Genomic DNA, 17,028 nt, shown 5'->3' with positions numbered 1-17,028 from the left:
CCAGAACACGAGCGACAATGGGTGTAAAGGTTCAGGATGGAGTACTGTGACAAGGAAAGGAGCAGTTCCAATCGCTATGAAACTCACCAAAGTCAACAATTAAAATCCATAATCAACAATATGAAAATCCTAAAGATCAGGATGACCACCAAAACACATCTTCAAAAGGCAATGACTTAAAAAAGGTGGCATCCATTATCAAGGACCCTCACCACACAGGATATGCCCCTTTCTCATTACTTTTTAGGAACTGCTTCTCCCCCACCCCTCCCCGTTATCAGATTTCTGAACAGATACAAATCCACGAACACTACCTAACCAGTTATGCTCTCTTTTTGGACTACTTAGCTTTATTTTTTTTTAAATATATTACTCATTGCAATTTATAGTATTTTTGTAGACTACATTAAATTGTTCCCATAATACAACACATTTCATGAGATATGTCTGTGATACTAAACCTGATTCTGAATCTGAATGTTTCCAGGTCTGAGAAGACTTAATGCCCTTGATTTTTTCTGACATTTACTGTTCTCACAAACTATCTTCAAAGAAGATACTTTGGTTGCAAACAGATTAGAAGCATTTGGCAGAAAGAACGAAAACTAACATAGAAAAACATTTCTTTAATGCTGTAAGTGACTGAGGTCTGAAATGCACTGCCACAGGAGTCAAGTCCATTATGGCATCTAAAACAGGATGACTTTGTGAAAGAACAGAATTTGCAAGGCTCTTAGGAAGGACCAGGACTAACAGGATTGCTCCTCGAGAGCCAGTGCAGATTTGACTGGCTAAATCACATTGTCTTATGCTGTAACCCAGAGAGACTGCCCACAGTTTGAATCAGTTCAGTGGTTCTCAGTTTATTTACTCAGTCATAATCTTTCCAGGATATTTCTTTTGAACTCCAGTTTTCAAATAAGCTGATTTAATACATTAAACAAAATCTTATTTTCATAACTCATATGAAACTCACTTCCAGAATTTCCCGAAGTTCACACTGTGATTCTAGTTTGTCCAGCTTAAGTTGAGCTGTTCCCACAACACGATCATTCTTGAAAAGTCCTCTGTCAAGGTAAGAACAATTATTTGCTGTTAACCCAATCAAAAACACCATTGTTATTTTACACTCTAACCTCAGTCCTTGTGTAACAAGATGCAACATTTTAAAGGCGGCTTTCTTTTTGAATTGTGATGAACGGGGCAAGGCAATTGATAGAATAATTTAGGGTCCATTGCCTGGAGACTTTACCTCAGATAGTAACCCAAAATCAAGTTATGTTACCAATAAATAGTAGTATTTGGTGGGGAGGAGGGAATCAGAAGACAATGGCAGTAAGTGAGAAATGTTGTTCCAGAGACCCATACCAGGGCTTCAGCCTTTCACTAAGGCTCCTGGGAGTACAGCTCTGAAATATCTAAAACAAATATGCACTTAAAGGATGATGGCACATTAATTTAAATAAGATGCAATAGTCAAGAAAATTTGGCACCGAAGTCCCAAATGTGCAGAGTTACCAGAGTTTAGTAATCAGCCACTGCATGAAACATTTGGCTCTCATGCCATCAAGTGGCTGACTTTGGGAAAAAAAATGAATCACCAGATCACATTATACTGTTCAACACAAGAGATTCCGCTGATGCTAGAAATCTTGAGCACCACACCCACACGTATACAAAATACTGGAGAAATCTATGGAAGAGGGGGAAAAAAAAGGCAGTTGATGCTTCAGGTTTACTCGGCCTGAAACATTGACTGTTTGCTCCCTTCCATAGATGCTGCCTGACAAGCTGAGTTCCTCCAACATTTTGTGTGTTGCTCAAACTATACCCTTTACTCTTTGCCATAGCAAGTTCATTATCATCCTGTGCTCATGAACATGATACACATTGACCCAACAGTCCATTTACTGAAATAACCCTTGTATAATTGTCTAACTCCACTGCAATTTCTATGTAACTGTAATACCATATTCTGAATTGTTTTTTGTCCATTTTATATCACCTCAGTCTACTTGAGTATGGGATCTGAAGTGAATACACACAAAAGGTTTTCACAGTATCTCTGTACATGTGACAATAATTAATAAAGTACCAAATAAAGTGTAAATTCATACCCTTTATGAAGTATTTCAAATTTAATTCCTTTGGTCTGTACCAACCGCTTAAAAGCTCGATGTTCTCGGTTAATGTTCAATTTAAACTTTTCTTTGAATTCTAGTATGCAAACAGAAGTGATTATAAGAAGCTGCACAGTAGGAATCAGGGATCAAAGACAAACAGGCCAGATTGTCAAGAGCTTCCAATGCCCCCTGTAACAAAACAGGGCAGCAAGGTCCAGGGTTAGTGCAGAGAGCAGAGTGACCAATGGGTTGTCTATCCTTCACATCACACTCCATTTTACTGCCGCACATTTGGTGATTGCTTCTCACCACCCCGGTTACTCTGACCAAGGTTCCATACCCTTGCTCAGCAAATTCAGCTACTGTTCTAAGTGACAGGTCAACAAATATACGAATTAACAGATGCTCAAATTTGCTCTGTTTTTAATAAGATCACGTTTATTTTTATTACATTCTCAGTTCCCCATTTCTATCTATCACTTTTACCCACTCATCTCTTGCTGTCTCAAAGAACTCGAAGTCACTCCTTCCACAGCCCTTTGAAAAATCGCTGCTGCAACTGTTTTTTTGGAAGCCAATTTAATCTTGAAGTGTGGTGCCTGTTCAAGGTTCTCCCAGAACAGGAAATACCACCTCTATGCCCACATCAAGATCCCTTGTTTCAATCAAAGTCCCTGGTTCACCTCTCACCCACCAATGCTATAGATAATAGTTCCCTAAATTTATATTCTATGTCTCAGCTAACAAAAGAAGCTCCCCATAAGCCATTGATCCATTTGCTTCTTTTAAAGATGAGCATGAATGTGCTTGCGCACAATGTGCACACATTCCTGTTGTTCCACACCAGTTAATATTGTTCCACTTACCATGCTGTACCTCGCAATTATATTATCTCTCAATAAAATTCCATTTGTTGATTCCTCTCCCCAGCCCACTCCCTCACACTACTTATTCAATAATGAAATGGGATCATTTCTATCAATTCTCATTTCTGAATGTAGTGCTACGTCAGTATAGCTGTGCCAGCTTTGTTTAAGTAAAAGTTCCAAAGTGGGGTGTAAACAACAGCAGCTGTCAATTAACTGACCACATGACAGCTACAAGGACAACGGTGACTACTCTCCTGTTTCACATACCTGGACAGTTTGTGTTCTTCACAACATTGGTTTTGTCTTTCTGTGCTTCTTCCTATCAAAATGAACAGAGTGACCATCATGACGACAGCAGTAAAGAGATTCAGAAAAGCACAAGAGGTACTAAAATTGGAAAAAGTGTAACACAAATTACATGAGTAAATAAATAAAGGAAAAAAAGATATGAATTAGGATCAAATTTAAGCCAACAACCTGCTTTTTTAACAATTTTAACAGCAACAATATTCCACAGAATTTCACTAAAGAGTATTTTTTAATCACAGATAGGTCAGGGACAAGTTTCAATAATTGCTTTAAAAAGTAACAGGACAGTTTAGGGTAAAAACTCTTGTTCAGTGTTCAGAACTTAAACTACAGGTAGCATTTGTAGAGTGAAGAATTTGTCCTGTTCATGAGCGCAGAACTAGACGACAGCAGAGATAGAGGACGTGACAGAAGTAGGGAAGGACAAGCTTATCAAGCTACCCAAATAAGAATTTTTAAATAAAGGCATTGATATTTGTAGTCAATTAGATCAGTTAAGTCTGTGCACCCTTGCTTCTCACTGTTCTCCCTTTCTGTTCACGGTTTTACTATTAGTACTCATTCTCCTTTCTTCCTGACTCATGTAAAACTCTTAACTTCAATATAAAGTGCAAAATATGATATCTAATAGAAAAGGTCGCATCAGTGACATATCCCCTCACCAATTTTTGTTATAGCAATAGAGAAAGCATCCCATCTTGGTATGGCAACTGCTCTGCGCAAGCCAGTAAGAAACGGCATGTTGTGAACTCGGCCCAGTCTCATAAAAAAGCAGCCTCCCCTCCATGGACTCTTTCTATACCCAGTTTCAGCCTCCCCTCCATGGACTCTTTCTATACCCAGCTGGCTCGGAAAATCGACAATGAATGAAAATCCTTCCCACCTTGGACATTATCTCGTTGATGTCAAGCAGAAGATATGAATGCTTTAGAACTTAAACACCAGGCTCAAAGATACTTCTATCCCCTGTACAAGATGCTTGAACGACATCTTGTATATTAACTCACAGCCTTACAATTTACCTTGCACCTTATTGTCTACCTGCACTAAGCTTTCTCTGTAAACGTAACACTATATCCTGCATTGTTATTGCTTTTCCCTTGCACTACTACCTCAATGCAGTTATGTTTTGAGATTATCTGCATGGATCACTGCATCTCATAATTGTGGAAATAATGTACCCATTCTAATTAAGACAATCCATTTAGTTCAATGAAATAAAAGCCTTTGAACTTTGTGTACATTGGGTCTTTTTACAACATGGTAAAAAGAAATTTTATTGGTATTTGGAAATGGAACTTAATTTTCCCTGGATATTAAAACAGGGACACTTTAATTTCTAGACACTCTAGCATCATTGTTTCTATGCCTTATCTATAGCCCTTGGAGTTACCTGGTCTTTTATCCTATTTTTGTTCTTTGGTGTCCGGGGCTTAGCCCAGTATTCACACCCACAGCTGGGTCAACGTGCAGTTCTTGAGCACTGTTCTTACTTACCGTGTTTGGGAAGGCAAACTCAAACTTGACAAAGGCATCTAGATCATTTGATGCAACACCTGTACAGAACAGGAAATGGTCATTATATATCACACTGCCATTCAGCAAAGAATAGGTCTTTGCTCCTCCCAAGTTACAAGAGATGCCCCATATCATGTCAATGAAAGGGTAGTGGCACTAGCTAGATGCCATCAACCCACCTCAACAATACTTCTTTTTCTATTAAAGGAAAGCTGCTTGAAAATGAGCTCTATTGTGTAATTATTCATCTTTCTTCAAGTGCAGAGGAATTATTTCAAAAAGGTTTTCATTAAAAAAAAAATCAGAGACTGTTTGGGATTGCATAAATCAGATTTCAATGCTTAGTAACATCAACAACCATTAGTCTCCATAGATCAGCTTGCAAGAAAACAGACTGGTTTGATTCCCACAGCACTCTCCTGGTGACAACAGGATATACCACACTTGTTCTTTTACCTCCCGTCCCATCTTCAAGGGCCCCCAAATACATTCCAGGTAAAGCTTGATATGTTTCAGCTCCATAAGCTCTGGTTACACCATACTTGGAGAACTGTGTTCAGTTCTGGTTGCCTCATTATGCTTAAGAGTGTGCAGAGAAGATTTACCAGGATGCTGCTGACTGGATCAGAAAGCACATCTTCCGAGGAGAAGTTAAGCAAGTTAGTGCCCTTCCCTTTGGGGCAAAGGAGGATGAGGGGACAGAAGTATAAAAGGTGATAAAGAGGCATTGACAGAACAGCCAGCCAGCGGCTTCCCCCCCCACCCCCAGTCAGAACTGGCTAATATAGGAGGGCATAATTTTAAGGTGATTGGAGGAAAGTACGGGGGGGGGGGGGGGGTTGTCAGATGTAGGTTTATCTTCTAACACATGGAACGTGATAGGTGTGTGGAATGTGCTGCCAGGGATGGTGATAGAGGCAGATACATTAGGGACAAATAAGATACTCTTTGTAAGCACATGCATGAAAGAAAAATAAGGAGCTATGCAGGAGGGAAAGGTTAGACTGACCTTGCACCTGAACTTGAGGGGGAGCAATATCCTTGCAGGTAGGTTTGCTAGCATGGTTCAGGAGGGTTTAAACTAATTTGCAAGGGGGATGGGACCCGGAGCGATAAGTACAGCAAAAGAAGTGCATGGAGTAAAGCCAGATCTAACATACAGAGAGGCTTTGAGGAAAGAGAAGCAAAATAAAGGGTTTAAAAAGTAGTAAGATAGAAGGGCTGAAGTGTGTGTACCTCAATGCAAGAAGCATCAGGAACAAAGGTGATGAACTGAGAGCTTGGATACATACATGGAATTATGTAGTGGTAGCCATTACAGAGACCTGGCTGGCACCAGGGTATACGAATGGATTCTCAATATTCCTGCATTTCAGTGCTTTAAAAGAGATAGAGAGGGGGGAAAGGGGGAGGAGGGGTGGCATTACTGGTGAGGGATGCTATTACAGCTACAGAAAGGGTGGGTAATGTAGCAGGATCCTCTTCTGAGTCAGTATGGGTGGAAGTCAGGAACAGGAAGGGAGCTGTTACTCTATTGGGAGTATTCTATAGGCCCCCTGGTAGCAGCAGAGATACCGAGGAGCATATTGGGAGGCAGATTTTTGAAAGGTGCTAAAATAACAGGGTTGTTATCATGGGTGACTTTAACTTCTCTAATATTGATTGGCACCTGATTAGTTCCAAGGGGTTGGATGGGGCAGAGTTTAAGTGTGTCCAGGACGGATTCCTGTCACAGTATGTTGACAGGCCGACTGGGGGAAATGCCATACTAGATCTAGTATTGGTAACGAACCGGGTCAGGTCACAGATCTCTCAGTGGGTGAGCTTCTGGGGGACAGTGACCACCGCTCCCTGGCCTTTAGCATTATCATGGAAAAGGATAGAATCAGAGAGGACAGGAAAATTTTTAATTGGGGAAGGGCAAATTATGAGGCTATAAGGCTAGAACTTGCGGGTGTGAATTGGGATGATGTTTTTGCAGGGAAATGTACTATGGACATGTGGTCGATGTTTAGGGATCTCTTGCAGGATGTTAGGGATAAATTTGTCCCGGTGGGGAAGATAAAGAATGGTAGGGTGAAGGAACCATGGGTGACAAGTGAGGTGGAAAATCTAGTCAGGTGGAAGAAGGCAGCATACATGACGTTTAGGAAGCAAGGATCAGATGGGTCTTTTGAGGAATATAGGGTAGCAAGAAAGGAGCTTAAGAAGGGGCTGAGGAGAGCAAGAAGGGGGCATGAGAAGGCCTTGGCAAGTAGGGTAAAGGAAAACCCCCAAGGCATTCTTCAACTATGTGAAGAACAAAAGGTTGACAGGAGTGAAGGTAGGACCGATTAGAGATAAAGGTGGGAAGATGTGCCCGGAGGCTGTGGAAGTGAGCGAGGTCCTCAATGAATACTTCCATTTGGTATTCACCACTGAGAGGGAACTTGATGATGGTGTGCACTATATGAATGAGGTTGATGTTCTGGAGCATGTTGATATTAAGGGAGAGGAGGTGTTGGGAGTTGTTAAAATACATCTGGACGGATAAGTCCCCGGGCCCTGACGGAATATTCCCCAGGCTGCTCCACGTGGTGAGGGAAGAGGTTGCTGAGCCTCTGGCTAGGATCTTTATGTCCTCGCTTTCCTCGGGAATGGTACCAGAGGATTGGAGGGAGGCGAATGTTGTCCCCTTGTTCAAAAGAGGTAGTAGGGATATTCCGGGTAATTATAGACCAGTGAGCCTTGCGTCTGTGGTGGGAAAGCTGTTGGAAGAGATTCTTAGAGATAGGATCTGTGGACATTTAGAGAATCATGGTCTGATCAGGGACAGTCAGCATGGCTTTGTGAAGGGCAGATAGTGTCTAACAAGCCTGATAGAGTTCTTTGAGGAGGTGACCTGGCATATAGATGAAGGTAGTGCAGCGGATGTGATCTATATGGATTTTCGTAAGGCATTTGACAAGGTTCCACACGGTAGACTTATTCAGAAAGTCAGAAGGCATGGGATCCAGGGAAGATTGGCCGGGTGGATTCAGAAGGGTCGTGGTGGAGGGAGTACATTAGGATTGGAGGGTTGTGACTAGTGGTGTCCCATGGATCGGTTCTGGGACCTCTACTTTTTGTGATTTTTATTAACGACCTGGATGTGGGGGTAGAAGGGTAGGTTGGCAAGTTTGCAGACGACACAAAGGTTGGTGGTGTTGTGGATAGTGTAGAGGATTGTCGAAGGTTGCAGAAGGACATTGATAGGATGCAGAAGTGGGCTGAGAAGTGGCAGGTGGAGTTCAACCCGGAGAAGTATGAGGTGGAATACTTTGGAAGGACAATCTCCAAGGCAGAGTACAAAGTAAATGGCAGGATACTTGGTAGTGTGGAGGAGCAGAGGGATCTGGGGGTACATTTCCACAAATCCCTGAAAGTTGCCTCACAGGTAGATAGGGTAGTTAAGAAAGCTTATGGGGTGTCAGCCACACTTGGAGTACTGTGTCCAGTTCTGATCGCCTCACTATAGGAAGGATGTGGAAGCATTGAAAAAGGTACAGAGGAGATTTACCAGAATGATGCCTGGTTTAGGGAGCATGGATTATGATCAGAGATTAAGGGAGCTTGGGCTTTACTGTTTGGAGAGAAGGAGGATGACAGGAGACATGATAGAGGTATATAGGATATTAAGAGGAATAGATAGAGTGCACAGTCAGCATTTCTTCCCCAGGGCACCACTGCTCAATACAAGAGGACATGGCTTTAAGGTAAGTGGTGGGAAGTTCAAGGGGGATATTAGAGGCAAGTTTTTACTCAAAGAGTGGTTAGTGCCTGGAATGCACTGTCAGAGTCAGTGGTGGAGTTAAGATACACTAGTGAAATTTAAAAGACTACTAGACAGGTGTATGGAGGAATTTAAGGTGGGGGGGTATATGGGAGGCAGGGTTTGAGGTTCAGCACAACATTGTGGACCGAAGGGCCTGTGCTGTACTATTCTATGTTCTATAAAAGGTTGACACAATGTAGTCATTGTACTGTGCTATACGGTTCCGTTCTATATTCTGACCTTCAAGAGCCCCCAAACATTTCCTATGTGAAGTGCAATTTATTTGCAGCTCTGACAATTTAGTGTGCTCTATTCATCCCTCATGATATGCTGTCTTCTACATAGGGAAACCAAAGATAGATTGGGCGATTATTATTCAGAAGACCTCCAGTTAACTGGCCAGTGTGACAGTGTTTCCACCTACATTTTCCATCTTGCTCTCAGTGTGAGCTCAGCTTGATACTTTCCCGCCTCTAACATCAAACGCAAGCACAAGCTGCACTGTTTTCATCATGCTGCTCTCATGACCAGATAGGTTAGAGTTAATCAACTAATAGGCTAATGGCATTACCTGGTGGAGGAGGCAGGTTGATTCCTTTAACAATAAAGAGGACCAAGTCGCTGCTTGAGAGGTCAGGAAATATCCTGAGACAAAGCAGAAGCAGACAAGAAAACATTAGATTAAACAAAGGATTAAGGGTACAAACGCTGGACCCATATCAGGAAAAGAATGTGTATTCAGGTTGCTATCCCAGTGTGGGTAAACAAAATCCCTTGCAGTTTTCTGCCAATCAGAGGCCCCACAGTCCCAGACAAAAGAAAATCTGCAGATGCTGGAAATCCAAACAACACACACACAAAACACTGGAGGAACTCGACAGGCCAGGCAGCATCTATGGAAAAGAGACAGTTTACGTTTAAGGCAGAGGCCCTTCTGCAGAACTACTAAAGGGTGCTGGCTCGAAAAGCTGACTGTATTATTTTTCACAGATACTGCCTGGCCTGCTGAGTGAAATGAATATAGAATAGTACAGCACAGTACAGGCCCTTCGGCCTACAACATTGTGCTGACCCTCAAACCCCGCCTCCCGTATAACTTCCCACCTTAAATTACTCCATGTACCTGTCTAGTAGTCTCTTAAATTTTATTAGTGTATCTGCCTCCACCACTGACTCAGGCAGTGCATTCCACGCACCAACCACTCTCTATGAGTAAAAAAACCTTCCTCTAATATCCCCCTTGAACTTCCCACCCCTTACCTTAAAACCATGTCCTCTTGTATTGAGCAGTGGCGCTCTGGGGAAGAGGCTCTGGCTATCCACTCTATCTGTTCCTCTTAATATCTTGTATACCGCTATCATGTCTCCTCTCATCCTCCTTCTCTCCAAAGAGTAAAGCCCTAGCTCCCTTAATCTCTGATCATAATCCATACTCTTTAAACCAGGCAGCATCCTGGTAAGTCTCCTCTGTACCCTTACTAATGCTTCCACATCCTTCCTATAGTAAGGCGACCAGAACTGGACACAGTACTCCAAGTGTAGCCTAACCAGAGTTTTATAGAGCTGCATCATTCCTTCGCGACTCTTAAACTCTATCCCTCGACTTATGTAAGCTAACACCTCATAAGCTTTCTTAACTACCCTATGTACCTGAGGCAAGTTTCAGGGATCTGTGGACATGTACCCCCAGATCCTTCTGCTCCTCCAGACTACCAAGTATCCTGCCATTTACTTTGTACTCTGCCTTGGAGTTTGTCCTTCCAAAGTGTACCACCTCACACTTCTCCGGGTTGAACTCCATCTGCCACTTCTCAGCCCACTTCTGCATCCTATCAATGCCCTTCTGCAACCTTCGACAATCCTCTACACTATCCACAACACCACCAACCTTTGTGTCGTCTGCAAACTTGCCAATCCACCCTTCTACCCCCACAACCAGGTCATTAATAAAAATCACAAAAAGTAGAGGTCCCAGAACCGATCCATGGGACACCACTAGTCACAACCCTCCAATCCTAATGTACTCCCTCCACCACGACCCTTCTGAATCCACCCGGCCAATCTTCCCTGGATCCCATGCCTTCTGACTTTCTGAATAAGTCTACCGTGTGGAACCTTGTCAAATGCCTTACGAAAATCCATATAGATCACATCCGCTGCACTACCTTCATCTATATGCCAGGTCACCTCCTCAAAGAACTCTATCAGGCTTGTTAGACACCATCTGCCCTTCACAAAGCCATGCTGACTGTCCCTGATCAGACCATGATTCTCTAAATGTCCACAGATCCTATCTCTAAGAATCTCTTCCAACAGCTTTCCCACCACAGACGCAAGGCTCACTCGTCTATAATTACCCGGAATATCCCTACTACCTCTTTTGAACAAGGGGACAACATTCGCCTCCCTCCAATCCTCTGGTACCATTCCCGAGGAAAGCGAGGACATGAAGATCCTAGCCAGAGGCTCAGCAATCTCTTCCCTCACCGCGTGGAGCAGCCTGGGGAATATTCCGTCAGGGCCCGGGGACTTATCCGTCCTAATGTATTTTAACAACTCCCAACACCTCCTCTCCCTTAATATCAACATGCTCCAGAACATCAACCTCACTCATATAGTCCTCACCGTCACCAAGTTCCCTCTCAGTGGTGAATACCGAATAGAAGTATTCATTGAGGACCTCGCTCACTTCCACAGCCTCCGGACACATCTTCCCACCTTCATCTCTAATCGGTCCTACCTTCACTCCTGTCAACCTTTTGTTCTTCACATAATTGAAGAATGCCTTGGGATTTTCCTTTAACCTACTTGCCAAGGCCTTCTCATGCCCCCTTCTTGCTCTCCTCAGCCCCTTCTTAAGCTCCTTTCTTGCTACCCTATATTCCTCAAAAGACCCATCTGATCCTTGCTTCCTAAACGTCATGTATGCTGCCTTCTTCCACCTGACTAGATTTTCCACCTCACTTGTCACCCATGGTTCCTTCACCCTACCATTCTTTATCTTCCCCACCGGGACAAATTTATCCCTAACATCCTGCAAGAGATCCCTAAACATCGACCACATGTCCATAGTACATTTCCCTGCAAAAACATCATCCCAATTCACACCCGCAAGTTCTAGCCTTATAGCCTCATAATTTGCCCTTCCCCAATTAAAGATTTTCCTGTCCTTTCTGATTCTGTCCTTTTCCATGATAATGCTAAAGGCCAGGGAGCGGTGGTCACTGTCCCCCAGAAGCTCACCCACTGAGAGATCTGTGACCTGACTCGGTTTGTTACCAATACTAGATCTAGTATGGCATTCCCCCCAGTCGGCCTGTCAACATACTGTGACAGGAATCCGTCCTGGACACACTTAAACTCTGCCCCCTCCAACCCCTTGGAACTAATCAGGTGCCAATCAATATTAGGGAAGTTAAAGTCACCCATGATAACAACCCTGTTATTTTAGCACCTTTCGAAAATCTACCTCCCAATCTGCTCCTTGGTATCTCTGCTGCTACCAGGGGGCCTATAGAATACTCCCAATAGAGTAACTGCTCCCTTCCTGTTCCTGACTTCCTCCCATACTGACTCAAAAGAGGATCCTGCTACATTACGCACCCTTTCTGTAGCTGTAATAGTATCCCTGACCAGTAATGCCACCCCTCCTCCCCCTTTCCCCCCTCTCTATCTCTTTTAAAGCACTGAAATCTAGGAATATTGAGAATCCATTCCTGCCCTGGTGCCAGCCAGGTCTCTGTAATGGCCACTACTTCATAATTCCATGTATGTATCCAAGCTCTCAGTTCATCACCTTTGTTCCTGGTGCTTCTTGCATTGATGTACACGCACTTTAGCCCTTCTATCTTACTACCTCTATACCCTTTATTCTGCTTCTCTTTCCTCAAAGCTTCTCTGTATGTTAGATCTGGCTTTACTACATGCATTTCTTCTACTGCTCTATTGCTCTGGGTCCCATCCCCCTTTGCAAATTAGTTTAAACCCTCCCGAACCATGCTAACAAACCTACCTGCAAGGATATTGCTCCCCCTCGAGTTCAGGTGCAACCCATCCAATCTGTACAGGTCCCACCTTCCCCAGAAGAGATTCCAATGACCTAAAAATCTAAAACCCTGCCCCCTGCACCAACTCCTCAACCACGCATTCAACTGCCATCTCCTCCAATTCTTACCATCACTGTCACGTAGCACTGGCAGCAATCCTGAGAATGCCACCCTTGAGGTCCTGTTCTTCAGCCTTCTATCTAGTTCCCGAAACTCACACTTCAGTACCTGATCCCTCTTCCTGTCTATGTCGTTGGTGCCAACATGTATCACAACTTCTGGTTGCTTTCCCTCTCGTACCAGGATGTTGTGCACCGAGTCAGAGACAGCTCAGACCCTGGCACCCGGGAGGCAACAAACCATGCGGGTGTCCTTCTCACGTCCACAAAATCTCCTGTCTGCTCCCCTGACTGTAGAGTCTCCAGTGACAACAGCTCTCCTCTTCTCCGTCCCACCCTTCTGCACCACAGGGTCAGACTCAGTGCCAGAGGCCCTGCCACCATGGCTCACACCTGGTCGGTTGTCCCCGCTAGCAGTATTTATGATGGTAAACTTATTATTCAGGGGAATGGCTACAGGGGTGCTGTCTACTCACCTTCGCTTTCCCCCCTCTGACTGACACACAACCACATGCTTCCTCCAGCACTTTGTGTGTTGCCCCACTGTCCCATTTCAAGAGTATTGCTAACAGTCTCAAGATGCTAGCTGAATGAGGACAAGATGTCCTAGCTCATTTCCCTCCTCAACAATCTTTCCATTGATGGAGTGCAACTGATTACTCATTTATTCTGATGGTTAACAATGTACTTCAATATCTATTGACACTTTCAGTGTCTCAGGACAATTTTCAAACAATGAATTACTTGTCAAAGGTAGTGTCTATGCACAGAATTGTTACTCACATAACATACATGTAAACAGTGTCTGAGAATTTGAGAGTTTCTGCAAGTATTTATATATTTACATAGAGACTAACATTTTTACAGACAGATTAATACCAATCAGTGGACTACATTAGCATCATCGAAGAAAAGAAAATAGGAGTAAGCCACTTAGCCCCTTAAGTCTGCCCTACTATTCAGTAAGATCATGGCTGATCTACCTTAGGCCTCAGCTCCTTTCTGTGTTAGATCTTTATGGTCCTCAATCTTTCAAAAACAAAATCACTTACCTCCACTTTATGCTTAATGATCTAGCCTCCACAACACTCTGGGAAAAATAGCAGAAATTCATCACCCCCATGTGAGAAGGTATAGGACTACAATTTATTATATAATTGCACTTTACTGCTGTCACCAAACAACAAATTTCCCCTTTTGCCTATCACCTGTCCAGCTCTTGGCTCTATTCCTCCCCCTCCTGTCTTCTCCTATCATTTTGGATCTCCCCCTCCCCCTCCAACTTTCAAATCCCTTACTCACTCTTCCTTCAGTTAGTCCTGACGAAGGGTCTCGGCCTGAAACGTTGACTACACCTCTTCCTACAGATACTGCCTGGCCTGCTGCGTTCACCAGCAACTTTGATGTGTGTTGTAACAAATTTCACAACGCACGTCAGTGATAATAAACCTGAGTCTGACACTCACGTTAAATGATCAGTTGTTTACTGTATTCAAGATTCTTCCACTGGTGAAAATATCTCAAGCAAGTCCCTTTAGGATCTTGCATTTCAATAAGGTCACCTCTCATTCTTTTAAAACAATTAATAGTTTAGCTTCTCCAGTCAAGACAATATTCTCAACCCAGAGATTAGACTGGTGAATCTCCTTCAGATTACCTTCTATGTTTCAACATCCTTTCTTATGCAAGGAGGACAAAACTGTACATGTTACGTAAACACAAAATAATCTGCAGATGCTGTGATCAAAGCAACACTTTCAGTACACTGGATGAACTCAGCAGGTCGGGCAGCACCAGTTAGAAACGATGAGTCGACGTTTCGCGCCGGAACGTAAATGTTACATGTTAACATGTACATGTTACTCCAGGTGTAGCCTTACCAAGACCTTATGCATCTGTAATTTTTTAAAATCCCTGTTTCTAAATGTCAAGCATATTGAAAGTTATAAAGAGGTACATGTTGGATATTGGAAATCAATGTGCTACTTTGTATTGTGGACGTTGCAGTAAGGCAAGGGTGAGAGACAACATCCAGGCAAGAATAGCCTAGGCCAGTTGTGGTCAAGTGAGACCCCTGAAGTGAGATCACCGGATCCAACCTTGCTTACTGCAGACAAGGTCAGTGAGAATACAAGTGGCAGTGTGTAAAAGCCTAAAAGAACATAGCTTCCCTTTACACAATAGTGGGTGCCAGAGACAGATGAGATAGGAATAATGGAAGGATGTGAAATACACCCAACAACTAAGAACATTTGCTTTACTAACTTCAAAGAATCATCAGTTGCCAGCTTGTCATTCCTATTGACTTTTAACATCTCTCGTGAATGGCGATTGATCTTGCCAGTAAGGAATTGAAACATATACAATTTACCAAATGGTCAATATCCATAACTGATCAGCCAATTCTGTATATAAAAAATAGCAGTTTTCTGTCCTGGCTTCATAACAGTGAAGGGGCCATGCTGTTCTTGTGCGCAAGTAAATAAAATATGTTTGAGTTGTAAGAGTGCATATGCTCTGGACTGTTACTTTATTATTGGCAATGACAGCATCTCTTAACTACTTCTGGATTTTTCCATGCAGAGCTGTCCTGCTATGTTTTTAATTAATTGTTCCTTGGACATTGAGGATGCTGCCAAGGACATTTATAGTTCATTATGCATTGAAGTGAATTGCCAAGTCATTGCAGAAAGGAGTCACGGGAGCAGCAGTGGAGTCACAAGCAGAACAGATGAAGCAACAATGGTGGATGATAAACATGTCTGAACAGACCTAGATTTGTCCTAACAATCTTCTGGTCACTACTTCTGTTTTTCTCCCCCCTCCAGATTTATTTCTCCGAATTTCGATTCCCTAATCACTATTGTGGAACTTCTGTTCATGACTGCCAAGACAAAACCAGCAATACAACCACCAGGGCAATGCACTCAAAATGGATATGTACCTACCTTACACTAATCAAGTTCTAGCACATTGTTTACACATCAGAAATATGTTATTCAGTCGCCTTTGACAAGGTAAGAGGGAAGAAAAAGAAATGATGATGGCTGCATGAATACAAGAGCCAATTCAAGCATATTTAGTCGCAGCTTTTGGGCATCCTACAAGTCAATATAAATGACTTTTTCATTTTTATATTACTTAAAAATAATTATTCCAAAATAATGTTCAAAGCAATTTACAAAGGCAGAGGCTCATGAATCCTACAACTAAGTTATTTTCAAACCTTTTGCACATCTCTTGACGCCGCTACTCACTTGACCACTTGGAAGGTCCTTTCTTCTTGGTGGTATCTGGGTAATGGGCAGCCCTGTGCATGGGCCTGCTTCAGGATCTCAATATTCTTTTTACAATCATCTGCCATTTTCTCAAATCTTTAAAATCAAAGTAGAACAAACTGGTTAAAAAGTAACTGCATCTTACTTAATCTTCCATATACATACTGTTTATATTACACTTGTTATTGAGAAAGTTGACTCCATACACCCATCTCCAACAAACCATTTATAATTGCACATTTGCTAAATCAATTAAAAAACTGCAGATGCTGGAAACCTGAACTAAAAATCAGAAAATGGTTGGAAAAACGCAGCATGTCAGGCAGCGCCTGTGGAAGGAGAAACAGAGAAAGCTGTAGGTTAAGACCTTTTGTCAGAGATGACTTACTTCTGATGAAGGGATCTTCAATCTAGAAGGCTAACTGTGTTTCTTTCCACAGATGGTGCTTAAAACCTGTCAAATATTTCCAACATCTGCTGTTTATATTACAGCTTTAAAACTTCTGCTTCCTGGAGGTTTTAAAGCTCAGGACCACATTCTAAACTCCATCAATATTTTAATGTAATAACACTGATTGCTTAAAATCAACAGCCAGCAGTGAAAATATAGTCAGCCAGTGCGGCACAGTATTGTAGTGGTTAGTGCAATCAATTTACATTGCCAGCAATCACCATTCGAAATTCGACTGCGCCACTGTCTGCAAGGAATTTGTATCTTCTCCCATGACCCCATGGATTTCCTTTGGGCGTTCCAATTTCCTCCCATATTTTAAAGATATACAGTATGTTTAGCGTTAGTGAGTGTGGGCATGCTATGTTGGCACTGGAAGCATGGAAAAACTTGTTGGCTGCTCAGCACAACGCTCAGATAATCTTAATCGTAGATACAAAACACATTTCACCGTAGTTTCAACGTGCATGTGACAAATAAAACCAACCTTACATCTTCAGGCTACTCACAGCAAGATAAAAT

At 42.7% G+C, this 17,028-nt stretch overlaps 1 protein-coding gene across 3 annotated transcripts in view; it reads right to left on the bottom strand.

Moving 5' to 3' along the window:
• cc2d1a (coiled-coil and C2 domain containing 1A) overlaps window positions 1-17,028 on the bottom strand; it is a 133,055-nt gene that overhangs the window by 49,084 nt on the left and 66,943 nt on the right. For all 3 annotated transcript variants that reach the window (XM_072248391.1, XM_072248390.1, XM_072248392.1), the window contains 6 exons: window positions 16,035-16,151; window positions 9,184-9,257; window positions 4,799-4,857; window positions 3,260-3,311; window positions 2,118-2,217; window positions 977-1,067 (listed from right to left, as the gene is read on the bottom strand). In XM_072248391.1, coding sequence (XP_072104492.1) covers window positions 977-1,067; window positions 2,118-2,217; window positions 3,260-3,311; window positions 4,799-4,857; window positions 9,184-9,257; window positions 16,035-16,151 — 493 coding nt within the window. The remainder of the gene's footprint in view (window positions 1-976; window positions 1,068-2,117; window positions 2,218-3,259; window positions 3,312-4,798; window positions 4,858-9,183; window positions 9,258-16,034; window positions 16,152-17,028) is intronic.

This window comes from Mobula birostris, chromosome 32, assembly GCF_030028105.1.
Source record: "Mobula birostris isolate sMobBir1 chromosome 32, sMobBir1.hap1, whole genome shotgun sequence".
Classification (NCBI taxonomy): domain Eukaryota; kingdom Metazoa; phylum Chordata; class Chondrichthyes; order Myliobatiformes; family Myliobatidae; genus Mobula; species Mobula birostris.
This window is presented reverse-complemented; position numbering and strand designations above follow the sequence as displayed.